The sequence below is a fragment of the Desmodus rotundus genome, chromosome 13, assembly GCF_022682495.2.
Source record: "Desmodus rotundus isolate HL8 chromosome 13, HLdesRot8A.1, whole genome shotgun sequence".
Taxonomy (NCBI): domain Eukaryota; kingdom Metazoa; phylum Chordata; class Mammalia; order Chiroptera; family Phyllostomidae; genus Desmodus; species Desmodus rotundus.
The window spans coordinates 23,896,282-23,922,597 of NC_071399.1; the positions used below are offsets into that span (position 1 = coordinate 23,896,282).

General features: G+C 40.8%; 1 protein-coding gene and 1 pseudogene across 1 annotated transcript in view; one reads left to right on the top strand and one right to left on the bottom strand.

Moving 5' to 3' along the window:
• IDO2 (indoleamine 2,3-dioxygenase 2) overlaps positions 1-26,316 on the top strand; it is a 44,300-nt gene that overhangs the window by 4,690 nt on the left and 13,294 nt on the right. The window contains exons 2-7 of the mRNA XM_024578938.3: positions 10,721-10,816; positions 15,999-16,118; positions 19,132-19,250; positions 21,077-21,091; positions 22,339-22,438; positions 23,984-24,101. Coding sequence (XP_024434706.2) covers positions 10,721-10,816; positions 15,999-16,118; positions 19,132-19,250; positions 21,077-21,091; positions 22,339-22,438; positions 23,984-24,101 — 568 coding nt within the window. The remainder of the gene's footprint in view (positions 1-10,720; positions 10,817-15,998; positions 16,119-19,131; positions 19,251-21,076; positions 21,092-22,338; positions 22,439-23,983; positions 24,102-26,316) is intronic.
• LOC128779854 (cleavage and polyadenylation specificity factor subunit 5 pseudogene) lies at positions 24,509-25,916 on the bottom strand (annotated as a pseudogene).

Consider the following 26,316-nt stretch of genomic DNA (forward strand, 5'->3'; position numbering starts at 1 on the left):
CAGACACTGTCGTACAATTTTGGTTTCTTCATTGTTTTTTCATCTGAGGTCTTTGAATCCTTGGGAAATTATTCTCTGGGAATTATGAGCATTTTTCCTTTAAGACAATTTTGTATATTAATCTAGTGGAGAAATAGTAGGTAGTCCACATGACAGATTCTGATTAACAGCAAAGGTAGAGTTAATCACAGTCATACTAGTTTCCGTTTGAACTCCATCTAGATCTCTGATCTGTTTTAAAATTAGCAAGTGATATTTAATTTCTTTGAACCTTATTTTTTTTTGGTGAGAATAAAATTTCATGGACGTGCTATAGGTAAGGAAGTAAGAAATCAATAAAAGTTAGATATTACTAATACCTAAAAGCCCCATATAATTCTTACACTCTGGTTATAAACTCTGGTTAATGAGTCCCATAAATTAAAAATCCACTGTATGAAATCTTACTTCACATTTCTCTTTACTGATAATTTATTTTATTATTAATCTTTAGAAATTCAAAGACAACTGACATATGGTGGATGTGGTGGCTTATCATACACTGCAACATTCTTATGAAAACATATTCTAACCGTGGCAATTTTATTACTACACTGATGGAACCATATTAAATAAAAATTGGAAATGTTTAAAAATATAAAACTAATTTTTCATAGCTCCACCACAAAATAAAAATACCTTTGATGTTTGGAGAAACATAATTTACTAAGAGTGTGTATGTGTGTGTGTGTTTGCAAAATTATGAAGCTGTAACCTAATTTCACATCCAAATCTATTCTGCACTTTTAACTCAAAGCTAAAAAAAAACACTTTGCCTGAAATCAATCAGTCTAAATATAGCTTTAATGGCTGCGTCAAATTCCATTTGTATGATAAAACATTGAAATTTACATGGATTAGACATTTGGTGAATTTTAATTTATTTTCTTTACAAATAAAACGGGTATGTAAAACTTCTGTGTTTGTTCTACCCTCAATGTTTTAATTCAAACCACAAAATTTCCCTATTTGTCCTAAAAATAACTTGTAATCACTATCTAATTCTAAGAATAATTATTTAAAACCCTTTCCCACCTTTCATTCTAACCTCCAACCACTTGCTCTGTTTCTCTAGAGTAAAATTACCTTTCCCCAGTTTACTCTTCTCTCAGTGTTTTTGGCTTTTTATTCATTATTTCAGTGTAGTGAATTTTTTTCACTCCTTTCTATGTCTAAGGGCACTTAGGTAGTGCTTATGATACAGATGTGAATAAGACCAATGCGAGCTCTGTACTCCCAGACTGAAGAAATGTTGACAAAGAGTATGAGATGAGAACAAAAATATTGGGCATCCTAGATGGACTAATTAATTTGGTACCAATTAAAAGTTATAGTCTTTAATATTTGTCCAGTCTTTATTATGACAAAAGATTGAGCTCTCCTTCTAGGTGGAGAGAGAGCTCAGAGAAGATGAACTACTCTCTATGGTAGATAATATATCATAATTCTTGAGGCCACAGAAATTTTAGGTGGTAAGTTTTTAATTGCATTTTCCATTTTCTCTATGCTTATTGGTCTATTTAGGTTTCCTATTTCTAGACACACACAGAAAAACATCTTTTACAATTGAAATGTGGATTCATTTCAGATTTTCAAATATATTAGCAAAACTTATTTATACTGTTTTTTTCTATTTTATTAAGAATTGAGTTTTTAATTTCCTGTTATAGTCCCTTTGTAATATATAATAATATAAAAGTAGCAATTACTACTTAGTTAGCGCTCACTTTGTCCTAGACCTTGTATTAACCTTAACTATATTTTTTCATTCTACACCTCTCAATAATCCTCACTATTCACAGATGATTCTTTTGATAATAATGAATTCAGCCTTTTCTCTGAAATGTACATGCTAGCTCTTCACCTTTCTCTACTTCTGTCCTAGTTCAACCCGTCATCGTTTCTCCTCTGGATTATTGTCCCCACTTTGTCTCTTTATTTCCATGTGTTTGTTGCCCAGCTGTGAAACACTCTCTGCAGAGCAGTGACTCTTCAAAAATAAAAGTTAAACCATGACACTTTGCTCTTTAAAACTCTCCAATTGTGACTTCTAGTCAAGATGGTGGCATGGCTTGCCTCTTCGCACAACAACAACAAAACTACAACTAAAATACAGGACAACCATTGTTCAGAACTATCAGAAATCAAGTTGAATGGAAGTCTGACAACTACAGTATTAAAGAAACCACATCCATCCACACTGGTAGGAGGGGTGGAGATGCAGAACGGGCTGGTCCCACATCCACATGGTGGATAAAAATTCAGGAGGGATATCTCAGGAGTGAGGAATCCCAGCCCCACACCAGGCCCCCCAGCCCAGGGTTCCAGTGCCAAGAAGGTAAGTCCCTAAAACTTCTGGCTGCAAAATCCAGCGGGAATCGAGTCAGTGGAAGAAACTTCTGGATCCCCAAGAAGTTCCTCTTAAAGAACCCACATACCGACTCACCTACACAGATTCACTTCCTCTGTGCTCCAGTGACAGGGTGATGGCTTCAGGGTCACCAGTGGTGTGCAGGGGGAAGCTGAGCTATATGGCATCAAGGCTAGCTGATACTACAGTCTCTTTTCTGGGCCCTACCCCCACAGAGCTGGCAGACCAGTGTCCTATCAGAGACTCCATCAAACTGACTACACTGTTAGACCCCACCTTGGAGATCCCCAGAGACTCTGCCCCACCCAAATCATGGGCTCATTCAAGCTGCTTTTCTATATGAATGGCAGTCTTGGTTCCTGCTTCACAACTTCCTAAATCCTCTCAAACAAGCAGCAGCTGGCCTCAGTGAGCCCCAGGCTTAGAACTAGCCACCTAGAATCACAGCTTAATTTTGCTTGGAAATCTCCAAGCCCAGCATGTGAGGCAGCCATCTTGGATTGCTTTATAACTCAGGCAGGGTGCCCTGGGCAAAACACAGGTGAGGGCTGACCTTGGTCTGCAATAGCTAGGAAACCCCAGGGCCAGTATACCCAGTGGGCAGCTACAGACTATTTCAGAGCACTACCACCCTGCCCCTGCACAGCTGATCCTCCACTGAGGGCAGAGGTTGGTGGTAAGTGGTCACAGCCAATCCTTGCAGCTGACTGGCCTGGGTACATCCCTCCCATTGATCTGCTAACAGCAACCAAAGTTCAACTACAAGAAGAGGGTTTACTCACCCCACAGGTAGGGCACACCTCAAGTACTCAGCTTGGGTGATAGGAGAGGCTGTACCGATGGACCCTACAGGACACCTACTACATTAGGCCACACAACCAAGACATGGAGTCATAGCAGCTCTACCTAATACATAGAATAAAATGCAAGGAAGCTGACAAAATGAAGAGACACAGAACATGGCTCAAATAAAAGAACAGATCAAAATTCCAGAAAAAGAACTAGACAAAATGGAGATAAGCAGTCTATCAGATGCAGAGTTCAAAACACTGGTTATAAGGATGCTCAATGAACTTAGTGAGGACCTCAACCACATAAAAAAGATCCAGTCAGAAACACAGGATACACTAATTAAAATAAAGAACAATTTACAAGGAAACAACAGTAGAGTGGATGAAGCTCTGAGAATCAAATCAATGATTTAGAACATAAGGAATTAAAAACAACCAATCAGAACAAGGAGAAAAAAGAATCCAAAAATGAAGACAGTGTAAGCAGCCTGTGGGACAACTTTAAGCAACTCAACATTCGCTTCATAGGGATGCCAGAAGGAGAAGAGAAAGAGCAAGAAATCAGAAATCTATTTGGAAAAATAATGAAAGAAATCTTCCCTAATTTGGTGAAGGAAATAGACATGCAAGTCTGGGAAGCACAGAGGGTCCCAAACAAGATGGATGCAAAGAGGAGCACACAAAGACACATCATAATTAAAATGCTAAAAGTTAAAGAGATGGGAGGGGGGTTGTGGGAGAATGAGTGAAGAGGCAAGGGGGTTAAGAAATACAAATAGGTAGATACAGAATAGCCATGCACATGTAAAGTACAGTATAGGAAATGGAGTAGCCAAAGAACTTACATGCATGACCCGTGGACATGAACAATGGTGGTGGGATTGCCTGAGGGAATAGGGGGTGGTGGGTGGAGGGGGGCAAAGGGGGAAAATCTGGACAACTGTAATAGCATAATCAAAACAATATAATTTTAAAAACCTCTCCAATTGCTCTTTAGAACAAAATCAAATGTTTTAGTGCATTCTACAAAGCCCCCCATGCCACTTACCTTTCTCTTCAAAGTCATCTAATATTTCCTTTTCCTCACATTAATTTGCTGTAATGTCACATTGGCCTCTTTCTATTGAAACTTGTCTTTTATTTCTTTTAAAACCATCTGCTTCAAATTCTAATCTCTCTGAGACTTTAAATTCTAATTTTTATGATATTAAGATTGTCACCCAACTTCCCTTTGTTGATATTTGTCTGGTTTATTTTTACTCAAACTTTTACCCTTTCTGTGCTATTTTCTGCTTTTTAACTTTTTTTATTGAATTTATTGGGATGGGATTGGTTAATAAAATTATGCAGGCTTCAGGTGTGCAATTCTGAAATGCATCATCTTTGTTATTTTTTTAACCAGAAGTTTTAGTTAACCTGTGTTGATTTAACAAAGAGTTTATTATTTCTATAAATACTTTACTGTAAAAAGTCTATTCTCTTTTAGGTTATAAGTCTGTTGGGAACAATTATCCAAAATAAAGCAAAAGGATGACTGCGTGCTCATTCAATACTAGCCTGGAGCACTAACAGTTTCACTCTATGGTTGTTTAAATCACGTATCTTACATGCTGCTTACGATTGGTTGTGGCGCAATCTCTGAAGTTACAAGTTAACTTGTAATTTCTATATGAAAGAACTGAAAATGATTTCTGTTGAGTAGAAAATATAACCCTAAAACTTACGATTGTACGGCCCTCTAGGACATTAATAACTTATATCATTGTTTTTACTCTGCAAATCTCGGTTTATTTAAAAAAATGTTTTTTATTGTTGTTCAGTTACAGTTGTCCCCGTTTCCCCCCATTACTCTCCCTTGCCCCACCCACCCCAACCTCCCACATCCAATCCTCCCTCCTATTGTCCTTGTCCATGGGTCATCTATACGTGCTCCTTGACTTGACCCTCCCCTTTCTTCCCCTGTTATCTCCCTCCCCCTCCCCTCTGGTCACTGGCAGTTTGTTCTTTGTTTCCATGTCTCTGGTTTTGTTTTGCCCACTTGTGTGTTTTGTTGATTAGGTTCTGCTTATAGGCGAGATCATAAGATATTTGCCTTTCACCACCTATTTCACTTAGCATGATGCTCTCCAGCTCCATCCATGCTGCCTCGAATCTTAAACCTAACAATTTGATTTCAACATTGTTTTCTTTAACTCTGCAAACATGCAGTTTATCAAGTCCTTTTGAAACAACTGTGCCATCTGGCTGATGTCCTCATTAATGATCGAACTACTGTATTTTGCCATATATAATGTACACCCACATTTTTGTGCTCATTATACGTGGGATTTTACACCTATTATTACACCTATGATATGTAATCATTATACCCATGTATAATGTGCATCCTTATTTCCCCCTAAAAAATCGGGGCAAAAAAGTGTGTATTATTTTGGACACATGTTTTATGTTGGCTTTAGTCATTTTAAAAATTTTTTGAAAATTATACCTTGGCAGATGTAAAAATCTAGGAAAAGAGTAACATAAAATTTTTTAAAAATTGGTTTTAAAGGAAAGCCAAATATTTTATATTATTATTGCCCATTCCACTCTTGGTCTCCTGATTATTGGATTAAGGGAAAGAAAAACCTATAAAGTATCTTTAATTTCCTATCCCCTGCACCATCCCTCCACCCCTCTCCCCCCACCCCTACCATTCTCCATGTGTTTTTTCTGAGAGGTAATTGAAAGTACTCTGAACTTTGAGTCAGAAGAACTTCGACCTGCCCACTGACCAGATGTCTAACCTTGGCAAGTTACTCAACTGCTCTGGGCTTTAACTTCCTCTATTTCAAAAGGGAAATGATAAGATCCTTTGTCCTAACTTATAACATGTACAGCACAAGTGTAGATCCATTAAAGATGTAAACATCAGCAATAAAACTGGAAGTACTCTAAAAGACATACTCTTGGGACTGGAATAACTTCCTAAGCGTGATTTAAAGAGCAGAAGCATAAAGAAAAGCATTGGTTCATTTGACTACCCTGTTATCATTGGGTGTTTCACACACATGCACACAAAATGCAAATGACCAAAGCAAATGAAAGCACATTCAGCTTTATTGATAATCGTAGAAATGCAAATTTAAATAATAGAATGATCCTGTAAGTTTATTAAATATTGAAATGATTATATTTGCCCTGGCTGGTGTGGCTCAGTGGACTGAGCACCGTCCTGCGAACCAAAGGGTAGCTGGTGTGATTCCCAGTTAGGGCACATGCCTGGGTTGCTGGCCAAGGTCCCCAGTAGGGGGTGCGTGAGAGGCAACCACACAGTGATGCTTCTCTCCTCTTTCTCTCTCCTTTCCCCTCTCTCTAAAAATAAAGAAATAAAATCTTTAAAAAAATTCTTTTAAAATGATTAAATTTTACAAATAAAGACTGAATCATAAATATCAAAAAAATAAAGAAATAACTATAGAATTTTAATGCAAATACTGTAATACATATCATGCCTTATAAAATGACAAGACAAAAAAGTTTGGTAATGTTCAATGTTGCTAAAATCATAGATAAACTGGCACTTCCTTTGGGCCAGGGGGATGGGAGTGACTTCAACCCGTGATATAACTGCGAGGCAACTCCCCCTGGTTACAGTGCCTGAGTAAGAGCTTGGAGATGATTGGCTCCACACAACAGGGCCACACCTGCCTGGACTTACTATGGCAGCCCAGTAACCTGGAAAATATGGGAATGCTGGCAGCTGTGGCCAATCATGGGAGGAGTCAGAAAAGGTGCGGCAGAGGAAGACTGGTACTGGAATTTAAATCCAGGCATCGCAGCCTGGAGCGGGGGGGGGGGGGGGGGGGGGTGTTGGGACCATGAGGCTTGGGCAGAGAAGAACCACGGACTTCTATTTCTTTTTCTGAGATATGGTACCCCAATTGTGCAGAGGGGGAAGAAAGGATTGTGTGTTTGTGGGTATTCTAAGGGACTTTGGGATCTCGATGAAGACATTAAGTTGTTACTCTTAGGTTTGTATAACTCTTTAAATAAATAACCCCTTTCATTTTCATCAATCTCTGTCATTGAGAGGCGTCTTTCCCTGGTGGCAGGCAAGGCAAACCTAGTACGGCATGGGGGAGCCCCAGAGCACAAATGTGGGTCCATTCAGTAATAATATGTCGTTCCCTCCACCCCAGGTCTGTTCTGTAACAATATCTTTAAACCCTTTCTCCCCTTTCTGATCATTTTTGAGGTCCCCACAGCACCTTTTCAAGCTCTTGGGTACATCAGCTTCACCTACAGAGTTTGCTAAAACACTTACTGCTGGGACCCCTCCACAGCAGGTCTGGGGTGGGGGTCCCAGAGTTTGCATTGCTACCAAGTTCCCAAGTGATGCCTAATTGCTGGACTGAGGACCGGAGCTGGAGAGGCCAGCAGCTCTCAAAACTCACGATTTTCTTGTGTTTTGGGGGAAATACAAAAGTTCAAAAACTAGAACTTTTTAAAGATGGGAGAAGATAAAAAGAGAAGGAAGGGAAAGACTCCTCTCACAATCTAAAGGGAAAGAAAAAGTAAATATTAAAGACTAGAGCAGGGGTGTCAAACTCATATTCACCAGGGGCCACATCAGCCTCACGGTAGCCTTCAAAGGGCAAATGTAATTTTAGGACTGTGTAAATGTAACTACTCCTTAATGAGGGGCAAGGAGCTCAGCATTGCCGCGGGGCAGAAACAAGGTGCGGGGCTGGATTAAGCAGGGTGGAGGGCCTTGTGTTTGCCTCCTGTGGACTAGAGTGTCACCTAGACTGAGGCAAAGTGTAGTATTTAATAATTTCCATGCAAGTCAGGAAGCAGAAATCAGATGCTTAATGTCATTCTCAAGACAGGATTCCTTCTCTAAGCATCAGAGAGGCAAGCGCACAGGTGATGATTTAGTTACAACTTCTTTTCTTGAAACCTAGTTTAAAAGACCTGAATATTACAACTCTGCACCTTTGATTTTCCTTTTGAAGACTATATTTTATTGTTTCTGTAACTATATTCAATTTTGTTCATAAAACATATGCATCATATAATTGAGACAAAAAAGTTGTCAGTTCAGAGTTTACTATAAATCTCTGTCTTCTTTCTTACCAAAAGTCTTAACTCTTCTCTTCAATCACTCCCTCTTATAGTTACGGAGTATAAATGGCTTAAGTTTCTTTCTTTTTTTTTTAAGGTTGTATTTATTTATTTTTTAGAGAGGGGAAGGGAGAGAGAAAGAGAGGGAGAGAAACATCAGTGTGTGGTTGCCTCTCTCATGCCCCGCACTGGGGACCTGGCCTGCAACCCAGGCATGTGCCCTGACTGGGAATTGAACCAATGACCCTTTGATTCACGTGCCTGCACTCAACCACTGAGCCACACCAGCCAGGGCTTAAGTTTCTCATTCTTAAATGGCGATAGCTCTCAAACACAAATTTCCCCTTTGCCAATGCCTATGGCTATCCTAAAAAAGTAATTTACACTTTTGGTCTTTCTTTTCTTACTTCCTTAGCACATTAAAATTTAAACCTGGCTTCCATGACCCCAACCTAAATTTCTATGCCCTGAATATTGAAAGACTTCCTAGTATGGGGGTATTTTTCTCCCAAAGGGGACAAGCTTATTTTAAATTTCTGATGACACATTTGACTTTCTGAATTCCCTAATTCTGTAAAATCCCCTAATCTCATAGCTGTGGGGTAATTTACTTCATTGACCTTGTGTAAGTGTCTTTTTGATCTGTATTGCTGGATTCATTTCCTCTATCTGCCTTGTAAATATCTCCCAGAGTGCTGCTCTGGGGCATCTTCTTTCACTTAGCAATTTCCCCCAATGACCTTTTCTATTTCTGTGGTTTTTACCGCAATGTGTCATTTCTATAGTTGTGTCCCTCGATTGTAGATTTCTAATATTAATTCTCTCCTTCAAACTGCATCTCCAGCTTCCCAGCATACAAGAATGTTTTGACTTTCTACAGATATTTTAGGCTGTATCTATGGAAAAAGAAATTCACTACCTTTAAGTTCTCCCTTTGATTTTAACCTGCATTTCTGTTTCAATTTGTGTTCCCATCAATTCATTCAGTCACCTAACTCACACACATGGAAATCATCCTCACCTCCTTTCCTTCTTAACCCAGAGAAACAACATTCAATTGTGCAGTTTATGTTCCCAAAAAGAAGGCCCAGCCCTGGCTGGTGTGGCTCAGATGGTTGGAATGTCATCCAGTAGATGAAAAGATGATGGGTTCAATTCCTGGTCAGGGCTCATATCTAGGTTGCACGTCTGATCCCTAGTCAGGGTGTGCACAAGAAGGCAACCAAGTAATATCCCTCTCTGTCTCTCTCTCTCTCTCTCTCAAAGAAATGAAAACATGTCCTTGAACGTGGACTCAAAAGAATAAAAGAAAACAACAACAACAAAAACAAGAAGGAGGCCCAGACTGGGATAGATCAGAGTTGCCAAACTTTTTTGTAAAGAGCCAAATAGTAAATACTTTAAGCTTTGACACCATATGGTTTCTGTTGCAACTACACAATTCTACTGCTGTAATGAAAAGTGGCAATAGACAACACATAAACAAATGAGTGTGGTTTTGTTCCAATACAAGTCTAATTACAGCAGGAAGTGTAGCTTGTCATTTCCCGGGATTGAGTCAGGGTTGCTAACACCCAGCCTATGTTCTACTTAGCTCTGAGATGGGCCCAGAATGGGCACATACATGACACTCTTGGGCTACGAATCACCTTGCCTTTAGCACCCCCACCTCTAAATGTAATCATCATGTTGTTTCAATTTTACTTTCAGAATATTTTCTGAATACATGTCTTCTCCTTTCCAAATTCATTGCCACTGCTTATGTTTAGTCCTTCAAAAGTATTTCAAAGGCTTCCTAACCTGGCTGCATATCTTAAAATTCTACAAACAAAATTGACTTCCTAAAATTCAAATCAAATAATGGGATCAACTTACATAACAAAATTCTTAAGTATGCCATAAAAAGCACATTTGATCTGATTTTGTAGTCTCATCTTCCATTACTCTTTCTCTTGAGCTTTATATTCCAATAACAATGAATCATTTGTAGTCCCAAGAAGCACAGTTGTCTGTTTATCCACTGTCTCCTCTGTTTTCCTGCCTTCCCATCTTCAAATTTCCACCTGGGAAAGTTGCTCTCAGATTCTACAGCTGGCCCCAGCTGTCATATTTCTGCATATATTTCCCTTTAATTCTCTACAACGTTGATAAATTAACCACTTTTTCCTCTTTCCAAGTTCTTAAGCTTATACACACATGAGTAATTGAACACATTATTTTGAGATACATCTCACCACATTTTTTTCCTCCCTTTGTAAACCCTGTGTTCCTTGAACACAAAGATTTTATTCATCTGTGTGTCTGCACTGTTGAGCTCAGGGGCCAGTGGCGTAGTGGAATCTGAGGGCAGCTACTCCCCAAAGCTGCTTCTCCGAGCAGCCTAAAAATACAGAGATGTTTGTTTTGAATGCAGAAAAAGCTTCCAGACCATTATAGACCTTGGATGGAAATTGCCAACAAACTTTCTCACTTGATTGAGAGTCACCAGCTTCGAGCTCATGTGAACCAGGTTTGTAATTTTTATATTTTACTCTTTGACCCCTTTTCCCCACCCTGTTGAAATCCTCGCGCCACTGTTCTTTCTCAGCATTGCGGAACTGGGCCAACTGACAGGACACCAGTCATTGTCACTGAGCTTCCAGACAAAATGCTCTCACCCTTCCTGAAGAGTCGAGTATCTTATTCCTGATTTGACATGTGTTTCCTTACCCTTTCCAGAGCCTGCACAAAATAATTCCTGCAACGTATTAGGTACTTAACAAGAATTTGTTTTAAAAGACACTCTGGCTGTAACTTGCAGGCAAGCGGATGGGTAAGATCTCTCTGAGAAAGGAAAAGCTTAGAAATTCTCAGTGTCCTCACTCCTTGCCACGTGGGTACTGCTCCCCTGCCTCTGAGTGAGTCTGCTTTGATTGTACCATAGGGGCCTCACAGAATAGTTGAGTCAAGAGAATTTCTGAGTTTATAAAGTCGGGGTTGTCAGGTTCTGCAGGAATAACTGGTAAGTCTGTAAATACATACAGGATAAGATGAGAAATGTTTTCCAAGGGTATATAAGGAACAGTGAAACTTCTTGGTTCCAGGAGAACTGACATAAACCTGCAGGAATACTAAGAAGGTATAATAGGAAGAATATAGATTCTGATTCTGGAAGACTTGAGTTTGAGTTGTGGTTTTTTCAGTTAGTAGCTAGGTAACTTTGAAGAGGTTGCTTAACCTCTATAATTCTGCTACCTTACTCATAAAATGGGAGAAATTTTGGTCTCACAGAACTGTTGCGAAGACTAAATGACTTTTGAAATAGGCTTTCCTATTTCCTGTCACTCAATAGTGTTCAATACATATTTATACTTCCCACCGGTCTCTTTACATCTGTCTTAGTCTCACAATCTGAAGTGACCTGTTATTTTAAAGATACAAAAAAATGTTTTCCACTCTCCAAAATTCTCCTTCACGAATACATATTTAATGTTTATAATTAAAAATTCATTTTAAAAGACTTATTGAATGACCGCTAAATGCAGTCACGAGATTAGAGACATTGTTAAAGAGATGTAAAGGGATTAGACATTTAGAGCCAATGACCTCCAATATAAAATAAAATATAAATGGTTCCTCAAAAAATTTTAACATCTTAATTAATTTAAATTCTTAATTAAAAATAATTGATGTCTAATTCATTATATTTACTTCTTAAACATAACAAGATTCTACAAAAGGAGCTATTTTAAAAGCAAGAAAAAAAACAACAAACAAAAATGGCAATAAAAACCCAATTACATTGGAGAAAAAGTGGTAATTTAGGATATTCCTGAAAAAGTCTCCATGAAGCATAAAGCAAAAGTGAAAGAAATGCCAGTTATCAGAAAAGGTGTGTGAAAAAAGGAAACGGATGATTCGAATTCCGGAAAACAGAACTCTCAGAAGCACAGTAGTGTAGGGAGAGGCAAAGCAAATCTTTGACCATGTACAAATGCCATTTTTCAGATCTGATTTAAGTAATTCCATTAGAAAGACAGTGGGGGATAGAAGGGCACACACCTGGTGAAATTTCAAGTTTTCTAGAACACAAAGAAAAATTTGCAAATTTTAATCATGAAATAATAACAATAAAACTAGGTTACTTACAGAATAACAGAAGACTGTTTCTAATAGTATCAAAAGACAATTTAACACCTGTCTGAATGGCTAAAACACTTTTAAGAATCTGGCAATATCAATACTAACTGCTGAGGATGTGTACCGAAAGAGACTCTTGTTCATTTTTCTGGTGGGAATACAAAATGATACAGCTACTTTGGAAGACAGGTGACAGATTCTTATAAAGTGAAACATAGACTTACCATCTGACCCAGCAATCACATTCCTAAGTATTTACCCAAGTAAACTGGAAATTTATGTTCACGGAGAAGCTTGTGCATTAATGTTCATAACCGTTTCAATCCTGTGCACCCAAAATGAAAATAAACCAATATCGCCCTCAACAGGGGAAGGGTTAAACTGAGTATAATGGACTAAATGTTTGTGTGGCTCCCAAATTCATATGTTGAAATCCTAACTTCCAATGTGATTTTACTAGGAGGTAGGGTTCTTAAGAGGTGTATTAGTCAGGGTTCTTTCAAGAAACAGAACCAATAAAATATATACCACTAAAATATGTACTACTAATAAAAATATATAACTAATAAAATATATACTACTAATGGGACTCATGGATGATATAACTTCTGTATTATACTCAGTTGGTGAGTACACGACTCTGGATTTTTAAAACTCCAAAGCTGTACATTACGAAGAGTAAATTGTATGCAAAAATTAAACAGATTGTTGAGGGGGCCTGGGATGGAATGTAGACAATGACGAGTGAATTTAACTGTGTTACAGATATAGCACAATTTCAGGAAAGAGGGTTGGCAGGGGAAGAGCTGATGTAAATCACTATGGTAAGTGATGTGACTGGAATCTATAAGGCTAATTAAATCTATAAGGCTGAATCACTGAGCTGTAGTTGGTAAATTTGTTTATCGTGTTTACAGGTTAACATGGATACAGGTTAACATTTCTGAAACTACTTTATAAGTATATTTTTCAGAAAAACCTATAACTAAGAGGAACATCCTCAACTTGGACCTTACTCGTTTACTTTAAGATGGCACTATAGGTAACCAATAGCTCCTTACGGCTACTGAGCCTTGAAATGTGGCCAAAACAAATTGAGATGTAATATATTCACTGAATTTTGAAGACTTACTATAAAAAGAGACTACAAAATATCTCAGTATTTTATATTGATATTGCCTTGATAATATTGTAGATATATTGACCTAGATAAAAAAATATTTTAATAAAATTTCACCTATTTTTATTATTTTAATTTTTTGTATTTTATTTAATCTTTATTGTATTTTTCCCATTACCTTTTAGTCCCCTATTTCCCCTCCCCCTAGCAATCACCACACTGTTGTCCATGTTCATGAGTCCTGTTTCTTTTTGGTTCGATCCCTCTTCCCCACCCTCCACTAGCTGTCAACCTGTCCCCATTTTCCCTGTTAGTTCAGTTTGTTCATTAGATTCCACATATGCGTGAAATCATATGGTATTTGTCATTCTCTGAATGGCTTATTTCACTTAGTAAAAAATGAAGAAAATTTTACCCTTTGTGACAGCATGCATGGATCTTCTCACTATATTTTAAAATGTGGCCTCTAGGAAATTTAAAATTATACCTGTGGCCTCCATATGTGTATCAGAAGCACTGACGTGAGGGAGCAGAGCTGTCAGCACAAGGGAACTGGCACCTGCCTCACGGCCCGGAATCTGTGACCCTGCTCAGGCACCTCACCCTCTCTGACCCTCAGTTTTGTCCTGTGGGTTTGGGGAGGATGAACAACCATCCTGCACGGGAAGTGTTTAGCATTGTGCCTAGGACACTCTTTAGTAAGAGTCTTAGAATAAGTACTTAGTAGCTGCTGTTATAATTCTTGGGCTGGTTCCTATTAAATGCAATATCTCAGCAGTTCCCTGCTGCCCCCCACACAGGCCTAGGGCATATTAGCGAAGACTTTTTCTGAGCCAGTTTGTAAGAGAAAGGAACATGCACACAGATTAGGAAAGGCTGCCCCACAGTGGACAGAGGAGGAAGGATTCCTTCCAGGAAACTTAAGCGTCAGCTGCCCTGGGCCTGGGCAGGAACCAGGGCAGGAGGAGCCGGGGTGGGTCCCAGCTCACTTGATGGTGCCTGTAGCTTAAAGAGAAACACAAGAAGGCCACAGCCACTCCTGCAGGGGTTTCTGACCTGGAGAGGAACATGAGGGATGATCTAGATCAGCCTGTTTCTAGAGCTGGGGAGGGGATAGGGAAGAAGGCAAGCTGAGGGCTCTGTGCCTAGAAGCAGGAGCTCAGGGGTGTTTGGTGTCAGCCAAGACAGGCAGTGGGTTTTGGGGGCCATTGCTATCAGTAATAACTAACTTCTATACAGGGTGTTGCCTTCAATGAGGATACCACCTGCAGACCTCCACATGACACATTTTGCAGGGAGGAAATGGGTGTGGAGAGGCAAAGAGACCCAGACAGGTTCACAGGGAGTGTTTAACGAAGAGCTGAACAACCAGTTGGCCCAGCTCAGCTGCCTCCCTCTAGGGGTTTCATCGAATTCCTAACTCCATGGGGCCTTGTTCTGTTAGAGAGTAGGCAGCTAGTTAGATTTTAACAAAGGAAAAGAGAGTGAACAGGAACAAAACACCTGACTCAGCAGGTCAGTACTTTGCTATAACCCCAAAGAGGAAATGACAAAGCTCCACCAGGTCATCAAGCTTGGGAAAAACCAGACATCCTGGGGAGGGGAACTGGGAGCAAAAGGAAATTCTTCTCCTCAATTATACCCTGATTATAATAAATTAGCATTGTGGTTTTTCACCCCCTTCGTGGGTAAATCTGGAAAATAATGGGTAAGAGCCAAAATAGCAGGACACCACCCAAAGAAAATCAGAAAATAGGGTTGAATAGTTTAAAAGTAAGTCCACTCTTCTCAGGGGTTGGATAGTTCAAAATTAACCCACTCTTTCCCCAGCCCAAGAGAATATAAGAAAACTCACAGAAAGATCTCCCGAGAGTCACTCGTGGAGCCTGCCCCACTCCCTCTCCCTCTGAGAGTACACGTTCACTTTAATGAATCTTGCCGCTGCCACTTGAACTTCTCCTGTGTGTGTGTCCCTGAATTCTTTCCCACAACACCTCAAAGAACCCTCTGTGGGTTGACAGTTGTGCCCATTAATTAAGTGGAGACATTACTGCCCACAGCGCAGGGCTGCTGTTAAGATCTAAGATGCCAAATAAGTAGAGGTGCTTTGAAAGGACAGGATGGTAGAAGGTGCCACTAGGGACTCCCATGAAATAAATGATCTTGAGTGGAGTATTTTGGAATACTCTAACCAAGTGGTCACCTCAATGATGGAGACCAGTGGCCGGCACAACCATGGGGATAATTGGGGGGCTTGGGTGGGGTGGTTAGCTACTTCCAGAACAATATAGTTTGGAATACCTCTTCCTATCCTGCAGCACCGTCCTAGGATCAGGGCAGACATGGGTGAGCATGGTTCCTTCATTGAAACAGAACTGTTCTTTCTAGTCACGGTACCCCTGTGGCCATCTTGTCCCTGCAACTGACAATCTCTGGGAATTCTCTTGGACAGATGCCCCTTCTGAGCTGCGAGTTCCTCAAGAGTCACCGGGAACAGCGCCTGGCCCACGTGGTCCTGAGCTTTATGACCATGGGGTATGTCTGGCAGGAAGGGGAGACACAGCCCGCACAGGTAAAGCATAATAGATGTCTTGTCATCAGATAGGTCTGTCTGCTTGGCACCACAGTGATTGCCTGGAAAGTGGGTCCTTTCTTCTTCTTTTCTTGGGGTCAGTGGAAAGAAGGGCAAAGGGCCCATTTAAATGAAAGAGTTTTTTTCTCCCTGACTAGGAAGTGAATTTTCTTTAGAACTGGTAACCCTTTGTTACTTTCTGAATCTGTTTTTTCTGACACCCTCTTCCCAGAATGTTTGAAGGGTTGCATTTGAAAGCAAGTTTTGAGATCTTCTAAAACACTTAACAATAGCTCACACTTTACAGCATTTTATACTCCTAATACATATATTATCTCAATTTTCATAGTCCCATAAGGTAAGTAGTAGAGCTAAGTTGTGCCCATTTTACAGACAGCTGTGGACTACAAGAAGTCCAAAGTCAGATGGCAAGTTTGTGGGAAATCCAAGGCCAGACCCTAAACCCTCTAATTACACTCACGTGAACTCCTTCTCCCAGAGGCATTGCCGTTCACAGAACACTGCTTGCTCTCTACCAGTTACTGATTTGTCTCTTAATAATTCCTTTGCATCTCTTCTGAATCTTTGCAGAACATTTTACAGTTTCAGCATGAACCTTGAGACAAATCTCCAAGTTCCACCAATTGTTGTATAAAAGGGGACTGCCTTTTATTTGATATAAATATACCTTTTCCAGAAATCAGGGAGCTGCTCTTGTTCCGGCATACCGTGGTAAAGGGAGCGGCCTGTGCCTGTTTTGTTTGCCTGGTTGATTTTACTTCTTATCTCTCAAGTGAATACCTGAGACTCCCTGTGAGAATACAAACAGAAAGTGAGAAAGAGAAGTATAGAGCTAATTCAGACTTTTAAAATATCGGTATAATACTTCCTCTAAGCAGCAGCCTGAGGTGACCTCTGAAAATAGTTCACTATTTACTTGGCCCAGAAAACCCCAGAAAGTCATACAAATCAAGAGCTTCAAATCTTCGTGTTCACTTTAAGAACACTTGTGAGACTGCCCAGGCCATCAAAGGCATGCAGATCTGAAAGCCACCAAGTACCCGAAGGATGTCACTTTACAGAAGCAATGTCTGCCATTCCGTGTTACAGTGGTGGAGTTGGGAGGTGTGCCCAGGCCAAACAGTGGGGCTGGACACAGGGTCGGTGGCCCAAAAAGACTGCTGGATTTTTGCTGCTCTTGCTTAACACCGCAGACAGCAATGCTGAACGTAAGGGTTTAGATGTAGACCCTCTGGTCCTTGAGCTCATCCGGGTGAACAAAGCTCCCAGGAGGCAGTGCAGCACTTCCAGAGCTTGTAGGCGGATGAACACGAGCTCTCCCTGCCACAGGGCGATGAGCCTCACTGAAAAACAGCAGATTGTTCCTAAACCGGAAGAACAGGTTGCGCAGAAGAAAAAGATATCCCAGAAGAAACAGGAGAAATAAAAACCTATGGCCCAGAAGTAAACTTAACATAAAATAAATGCTAATAAAAGTGTTAAAAAGTCAGTATATATAATTTTTTAAAAAATCATGCGTCTAGGGTTGGAAAGTTTGATATCTAGGCCCACAGTAGAACATCCCGACCAGGTTTCCTCCCCTGTTGTTCTCCAAACCTTAGTACTACCTCAGGGAAGGGGTAGAAAAAGGTGGCAGGAGACAGCATCTCCCGCTTCAAAGTGTGTTCACGTGCTTCCAGGCCCAGAGAGCCCGCAGCCCCCGGCCTCAGATCCTATCTTACTTTCTTTGTATCTACGTAGACACCTCTCTTCTGCACTGTCCTCCTCATGCCCTGCCTCCCAAGGGAAGCTGACTAAGGTTTGAATTTTAAAGCTCTTCAAAGCTCTTGCCCTGGCTGGTGTGGCTCAGCGGATTGAGCTCCAGCCTGTGGACCAAAAGTTTGCCAGTTCGATTCTCAGTCAGGGCACATGGCTGGGTTGTGGGCCAGGTCCTCAGATGGGGGTGTGAGAGAGGCAACTGATGGCTGTTTCTCTCGAACACGCACATCATGTTTCTCTCCCTCTTTTCTCCCTCCTTTCCCCCTCTCTAAAAATGAATAAAATACATTAAAAATATCTAAAAATGAATAAAATACATTAAAAATAAAACTCTTTAAAGCTCTTTATTGTTTTTACCTAAGAAACAGTTGCCCCAAGTCTATTTAAAAATATTGTAAGGAAAATAAAAAGGCAGAAGGAAGGCTTCTAAATATATATATTGCTATCTTAAGGGTAAATAAAAGGAAAGTGGGAGAAAGGGAATCTAAGGATTTTTTTTTTTTTTTTTATGGATCTAGACTAGCCTTTTCTGCAGGTAGAGATCCCTCCATGAATCTGAGTTGCTTTCCTGGATTTATGGGCAGATACAACTCTTCAGAGTGTTCCTTGGATAACCCAGGTTGAATGGGGACTATCTCGAGGTGGCTTAGTTGAAGTTGTTATTGGGTTTGACTTATGAAGTGGCTGATGGAATCAGTGCCCACACGGGATGAGCTTTTCTACCCTCCCCATTTCTCTCTCTCACTGACACATAAACACACACACAAATGCATGTGTACATGTTAATACACATATACATGTATGCTCTTAGTTTTATACACATATGTGTACATATCTATGCAGATAGATACGTAGGTATGTAGGTAGATCAATTTACATAGATTTTTCCTACTGTTCATTACTTCAGCCCATGATTTATGCTTAAACATTTGGTAATGCCCTTCTTTGTGTAGTTAATACCTGGGTACCATTTTATACTAGATGCATATGTGTGTTCCAACCTTACAGTTTTCCACATGCATTTCAGATTGTACTCACAAACGATGCATCCACAAGGCTGTTAACAGAACATGAGAGTAAGTTGTATGCGTACAGACAGATCACCCAGATAATCCCAGTTTATCCCCAAGTCACTTCTCTACCACAGGGTTGCCCAAATGAGAGAGAGCCATGATTACTTCCTCTGCTGCTTTCTTTCTAGAATATGCTAATTGTCAGCATTTACATCTAAAAGGTTCTGCCAAGAAATCTTGCCCTTCCCTTTGTGGAAGTCTCCAGGAAGTTGGGACTCCCTCCTATCCTGGTTCACGCAGACTTGGTGTTGACGAACTGGACCACGAAGGACCCTGAAAAGTAAGAAAAGGAGAAAGTGCTTCTGATTTGAATGAATGGAAACTGAGTAAGGGACAGTCTTGTGACTTGTATTCTCGCTGCCATAAAGGTCCAAGCTTTTTCAGTTATTTTGTGATTAAAGATGTCCATATTTATTGTCTGTTTTATGGTTGCAAAGAAGAGATGAACATGAATACAAGTTCAAAAATCACAGGTCCCAGAAATTTCCTCTCAATGCACACTGAATGCATTGGTGCAGACCAGTTTTATTTGTTTGCTTCCATATCAAATTTTAATTTCTCAAACCAGACCTTATAATCAGGCTCCTGCATAACCAGGTCTCAGTCATTCCCTAACATGCCCTCCATTCAAGTCAAGTTAGGACCAGGAACTCCAGAAATGATCATTATATAGCGATTGGAAATGAATGATTATGTATGAGTTGAGAGTAGATGTTCTAGGTGTGTCAGACTAAAATTTGGTTAATGATGCTATCCATTCCACCTAGCTGGCATAATTCCTTTGACAGCTGGACTGGGGATATTGGCATCTGTCTAAAGGAAAAATAGCATGAGTTTTTAAAAACAAGAAATTCCAATAAATAGAATAGAGTAGGAAGTGGCAAAGTATTAAATTTCCCTTTGAAATTCATTTTTCATTTTCACAACCAAATGTATTTCAGGCTATAGATGCAAGAGATAGCACTTTTGTGATTTTACTAAAATAGCTAAAGGGACATTTAATTTATATGTGAGAAAGAACTTCTTTAGCATAAGTATTGTGGGTAAATACAGGATGCCACAGACGATGGGAATGTTCTTTAAAGAATTAAATGCTTCATAAAGAATATAGCTTTTAAGACTAATTTGTGTGTCTCTGGGAGTGACATTGGACCATCTCAACCGTCTAAGGACTTCTGAGCCCTGGCATTTTCGTTTCTGTAATGATGAATTATGATATTTGACAAATTCTGCTTTAATAACAAAATTGGTGACTCATATTCCCATGGAAAGGTGCTCAATCTAGCTCAGAATTTGGACAGAAAGAAAAAATAAATAGGCATGGAGAAATGATTCTGATCAAGACATTGAATATTTAATAAACTGAATGTCTAATTCAAAGAGAAGGAGAAGAATGGGGAAGGTTGAAGGGAAAAATGGCCGGATTAGGATGTTAAAGCCAAAAATACAGCGACGGAGAGCTAGTTTCTCAGTGGGTGAGAATGCAGCGCTAGTTTAACCCGAGAGATGCGGATGTAGTCCCAGGGTTCAGTACTTATTCCTCTTCTTGGCTATTATTTTTTGGAGTCTCTTAATATGCCTGGCGCAGAGCTAAGGGAAAGGAAGAAGTGAAAGCCAAGTACACCTGGAGTGGTTAAATAACAAAATAAAGCAATTCATGACAAATGTCACAGCAACACATACAATAAACCCTGTAGAACTCCTAATAAATGACATCAATACAGGTTTCAAAATTAGGAAAAAGCTAGGTGAGAGGCTTGAACTTGATCCAAAGTGGATGTTAAAATGTGAGTTGGAATAGAGTACTTACAACAAAAATATGGATTTGTGGTAGGTGCAAAAATATTAAATGAGCAAGATAATTTATCATGATGTTGCTGGTTCAATGTTCTGGGGCTGATGTGCACATAGGTGGAGACTTGGCTCACTCTCTGTCACACGGTGGCCTGTAGTCGAGTCACAGCCCACCGTGTGTGTACATGAATGTGTGTGTGTGCATTTGCACATGAGTGTGTGCCTGCGTACATGTGACCCTCATTAACAAACTGATTTGTTCTTTTCTTTTTTTTTCCCATTTGTGGTTGTCAATAACTGAAATTTGACTAGGCTCCTGGACATCAGGTAAGTTCTCAGAAATCTTTCACTCACTTGAGAATCCATGCTAACTTTACAGGATTACAACAAAACAGCAATGAAAGCTTACCAAATTGTATGCGCAGTAGGTAAGCTATATACAAGTGTATACAAAAATAAGGTTAGAAGGGAAGGTGCCAAAATTAACAGTCCAAAATTAAACAGTGGTTGCTTCTGTTTTGTAGGGATTAGGGGATTCATTTTCTTTATTATAGAATTCTAGTCTGTACATAATAAAACAAGTAAAGTGCATTACAATGCAAAAAAAAAAAAAACCCTTCATCAATTCTTTAATGATCTAAAAAAGATCTCTCATCTCAGCAAACTTCTAATAGTGGGGAAGAGCACTATTCCCCACCGGGTCCTGTGACTAACCAGCTCTGCAAAAGGCTGCATTGCAGGCAGAGGCTGCTGCAGCTACAGAGGAATTCCTTTGAAATAATGTGTCAGTTACATGGACTCCAGCTCCTGAGGCAGGTCTGGCCCTGACCTCCTTAGGCTCCTCTTTCTCCAGAGAGTAAAGTCACCCTGTAAATTGGCATTGCCTCTCCCATCACCAAACCTCAGCATGATAAAGGGGTTCAGTGTAAAAGCTGTAGCTCAGGAAATGAGGAATGAAAGGGTGAAGGCACCTTTTCCCACAATGATGTGACTGCTGGAATAATGGTGTTCTTGGCTTAGTTTTATTTTGTGTTTGTTTTTCCTTTCTTCTCATGTTTAAATTGTTAGAAGCAGGAGTGGTTTACAAAGTAATGTTTTAAGTTTTGTAGACTATCTGTGTATCTGGGATATTTGAATTCACATGATCACAGGTCATTTGGAAGTGATTCCTCTGTGCAGTCTTCTAGCTCTCACTCTATCATATAAACAAAAAATGTTGATTAGAAAGAGCACTATTCCCCACCTGGTCCTATGACCAACCAGCTCTGTGTCCCTGGGCAAGCTACATACAGGGAGCACGGCATCAGCTGCTGCCTGCGTCACCGTGACTCTAAGAGTCTGTGCTCCTGACAGGAATGGCGTCACGGACTGCAGACTGGTCCTGTGAAGAAGCAGAAATACCTGCCCGCTCATGCTCCAGCTGCTCCACTGGGTGGAGGGTCTGGGACCGTTAGGGCTGTGCTGGACTTCAGAGTCCTCCGATCAGGTGAACTGGTCTAACTCTGAGGGGACCTATGGGCCATGCAGACTCGCCATGTCCAAGCCTCTAACCATATGGTCATCTCCTTCCCAAGGAACTTGGACACCATTTTTTCATTTCCTGGGGGAGAAAGCCTGCGTGGTTTTATACTGGTGACTGTTTTGGTGGAGAAAGCAGCAGTACCTGGGATTAAGGTATCTTTTTGCCCACAGCACTTTCTTTTTTTAATTAGAAATTAGTTTGAGCTTTACTTCCCATTCACTCTCTTTCCCTTCTGTGAATTATACAGATGCGCATAGGCCTTGTCCTGTTGGTTTATATCTGAGGAAAGGGTTCACGTTCCAGCCGACAGAGCTGTTCCCTCCTCCCAACTCCTGAAAAACTTGTAATTGACCATTTGTCCATTCAACAAATAAGCACTGTTCTAGACAATGAAATATCTAGGGGACAAGCCCCCCACTGAATGTTATGGCCCCCACTGAAGCTCGTGATCTAGTGGAGAAAGATGGGTTGATGTATAGGGTAATAAAAAAAAATGCAGTGTTTCATGAGAAGACATCTAAAACCTAATTCAGAACCAAAGTGTCAGGCAAAGCTTGCCCAGGGGAAATGACAGCTAAAGGTGAAACCTGAGTGACATATACGAATTAAGCAGAGAGAGAAAGAAAAGGACAGACAGAAAAACAGCCTGACACACGTATTCTTGGCAGAGAGAAATGCTGTACAAAGACTCAGAGAAAACCATCACTGAGCCCACCTAGCCCTGGGGGGTGGCAAGTGTAAATTCCTTCAGGGGTCAGGCGGTCTCAGAAAGGCCAGGTTTAGTAATACAAACGGCAGTGGAGTGGCAGGTGGTGGAGCCAGAGAATCCATGCCTTCCTTGCCTAGAGATAATTGTTAGATGTATGTCTTTCCTCACCCCCTTCCCTGATAAGCCTATTTTGAGTCCTTACTGTGTCCTCAGTAGGGTCACTGGTTGTGGCGTAAGAATTATAGCACCCTCTGTCACTCTCAAAAGTGAAACTATATGGTCACTTCTCATCGGTGTGATTAGTGCCTTGGATAAAGTAGAGAGTACTAAATAGGCTTTATAATGGAGGGGGCCCTGGAGCTGGGGGGTCTATGAGCTCTACAGAATCTGCTGATTTACGAAAGGCAAAGCTCAAAAGTAAGGGTGCCCTGTTCAAGATACAGACATAGATACGATTATTTTTTTAAAGATTTTATTTATTTACTTTTGGAGAGAGGGTAAAGTCAGGAGAAAGAGGGGAAGAGAAACATCAATGTGTGGTTGCCTCTGGCATGCCCCCAACTGGGGACCCGGCCTGCAACCCAGGCATATGCCCTGACTGGGAATTGAACCAGCGACCCTTTGGTTTGCAGGCCTGCACTCAATCCACTGAGCTACACCAGCCAGGGCAAGATAGGATTATAAGGTGTGATAAATACAGAAGAAGGAAGAAGAAAAATGATAAGAGTTATGCTCCTGAGAGTTGTAAGAAGTAGCAATCAGAGGAAAGACCCAGAAAAACATATCCAAAGGTCTACCTGGGAGATGTCCGGAGAGATTATCCCTTCAGGCAGACCTCAGAGCAAATCTAGTTTAGGGGAGCACTGCAAAACTGTCCAGCAGCGAGAGGGGTGCCCTTCCCCTGATTCCCACAGCTCCAATGCCCAGCTCACTCCTCAGTGGACCATAGTGAATGCTAATGAATTGCATTACTGAATCTTCTCCCCAGGCACTTGTTCAAGGAGTGCATGCCATCTTGCGGGCCAGCCAGGACTCCCTGCTCCAAGCCCTGGAGCAACTGAGACTCTCCATGCAGGACATCACCAGAAGTTTAGGACAAATGCACAGTAAGGGGGCTACCCAGGTTGAGGGCTCTTTGGGGTGGGGGAAAGGGCCTGGAGGCTGGCCAACGTCTGAGATGGCGCTGGTGGATTAGCTTTGTTTTATGGTAACTGATTGCTGCCATACCATTGGGGGGTGCTCTGTCAGTTTGCAAAGATATTTTTGTGGTTCTGCTCCTTTTTTTGTAAGGATTTTTCAAGTTTAATGTGAAATTAGAAATATAAATAGAAAATAGTCCACTTTCTTTAATGCACAAAAATGTATGCATAGAAACAAAAGCAAATTAAACATTATCACATATGTTTATACCACTATTTAGTTCTTATCAACTTTTCTCTTCAAACAATAGAAAGCAGATGATAACTTAAGGATCGGGGAAGAGGTAAAACCAAAACAAACATTTCTATCATGTTTATTCTACACTGTGCACAGCTGTGCCCACACAGATGGCTTCTTTTACTTCTCTGCTGTGCAGGAACTGGGTTGTATAGAGAGCTGAACCTGCTGGAAAGCTGAGGGAGACTGGAGGTGATGGGTCCCTATCCTGGTATGTTGTCAGACAATTCAAACCACGGTGTGGCTACCAGCTGGTCATTTTCAGGGACTTCAAACAAGGCTTTCTTTTGAAGTGGAACCAAAAACAAATTATTTTCTTTCAGTTTTGTAATACATGCAGGAATACATGGACACTCAGAGGTTCAGAACTGGGTCCCCATCAGTCACCAGTGCTTCATCAGTGACCTGGTCTTGCAGGACTCCATCTTGATGACCTAGTATCTCTGTCCTTAAACGTTTGTGTCCTTGATCTTCTCCTGAGTTAGGTTCAGCACCAGGTGCTTTGAAGAAAGTCGTTCCCAGCTGTAGTAGGAACGAAGGGGTAGCCGGGGCTCAGGCACAATCAGATCCCCTTCCAGAGTCCTTGTCCCAATTGCATCAAATTTCTCCCTCACATGCTGAAATCTGGCTGCATCAGAGCCGTCCTCACAGAGGGGCTCCTCGGGCCACTAGGGTAGTTTCCGTATCGTGGCTGTCGTCAATAATGCTGCAATGAACAGAGTCATCTTCTGAAATTAGTCATGTCGTAGTCTTCAGATGAATACCCATGAGTGGAATACTTGGATCATATGGCAGTTCTAGTCTTAATTTTTTGAGGGACCTCCATACTGTTTTCCCTAGTGGCTGCACCAACTTACATTCCCACCAGCAGTGTACCAGGGTTCCCTTTTCCACACATCATTTCTAACACTTGTTATTTCTTATCTTTTTGATAATGGCTACGCTCAGAGTGTCAGGTAACATCTCATGGTTTTCATTTGCCCTCCTCTGATAATTAGGGATGTTGAACATCTTTTCATGTGCCTGTCGGCCATGTGTGTCTTCTTCATAAAATTGCCTATTCAGGTCCCCTGCCCTTTTGAAAAGCGGATAACTTTCTGTTGTTGCTGAGTTGTATGAGTTTTTTACATTTTTGAATACCAACTCCCTAACAGGTATATGATTTGCAAATATCTTCTCCCATTCAGTAGGTTGTTGCCTTTTTGTTTTGATGCTGGTTTCCTTTGTTAAATTGTTGCTTTTGTTTCCCTTGCCTTTGAAGTCAGATTGGCTAATATATTGCTAAGACCTATGTCAGAGAGCTTATGGCCCATGATTTTTTCTATGACTTTCATGCCTGCAGGTCTTGCGTTCCAACCTTTAATGCAATTTCGGTTAATTTTTGAGCATGGTATAGACAGTGGTTTAGTTTCATTTTCCCCCTGTGGCTGTCCAGTTTTTCCAGCACCATTCATTGAAGAAACGGTCTTTTCTCCATTGTACATCCTTGGCTTCTTGGCCATACATCAGTTGTCCACATGTGTGTGGATGTGGAGGTGAGGTGTACTTCTGGGCTCTCACTTCTGTTCTGTTTGTCTGTGTGTCTGTCCATATGCCAACACCACATAGTTTTCGTTTCTATAGATTTGTAGGATAGTTGGAAACCAGAGACCATGTCATTTCCAACTTTGGTCTTCCTTCTCTACACTGTCCTCAGTGTAGGGGGCTTCTGTTCACTCTTGCTGTCCTCACTGTGTACACAAAGAAGTGGCCAGAGAGTGGGTATGTTGGGTGTGTGTGAAGCACTCTGAACACTTGGGGTGCCCATGGACCAGTTGGGGGAATCTGCAGGTGTGGCGTTTCCAGCAGCTTGTGGGTGGGTGTCTTGATGGAGCCTGTGAGGTG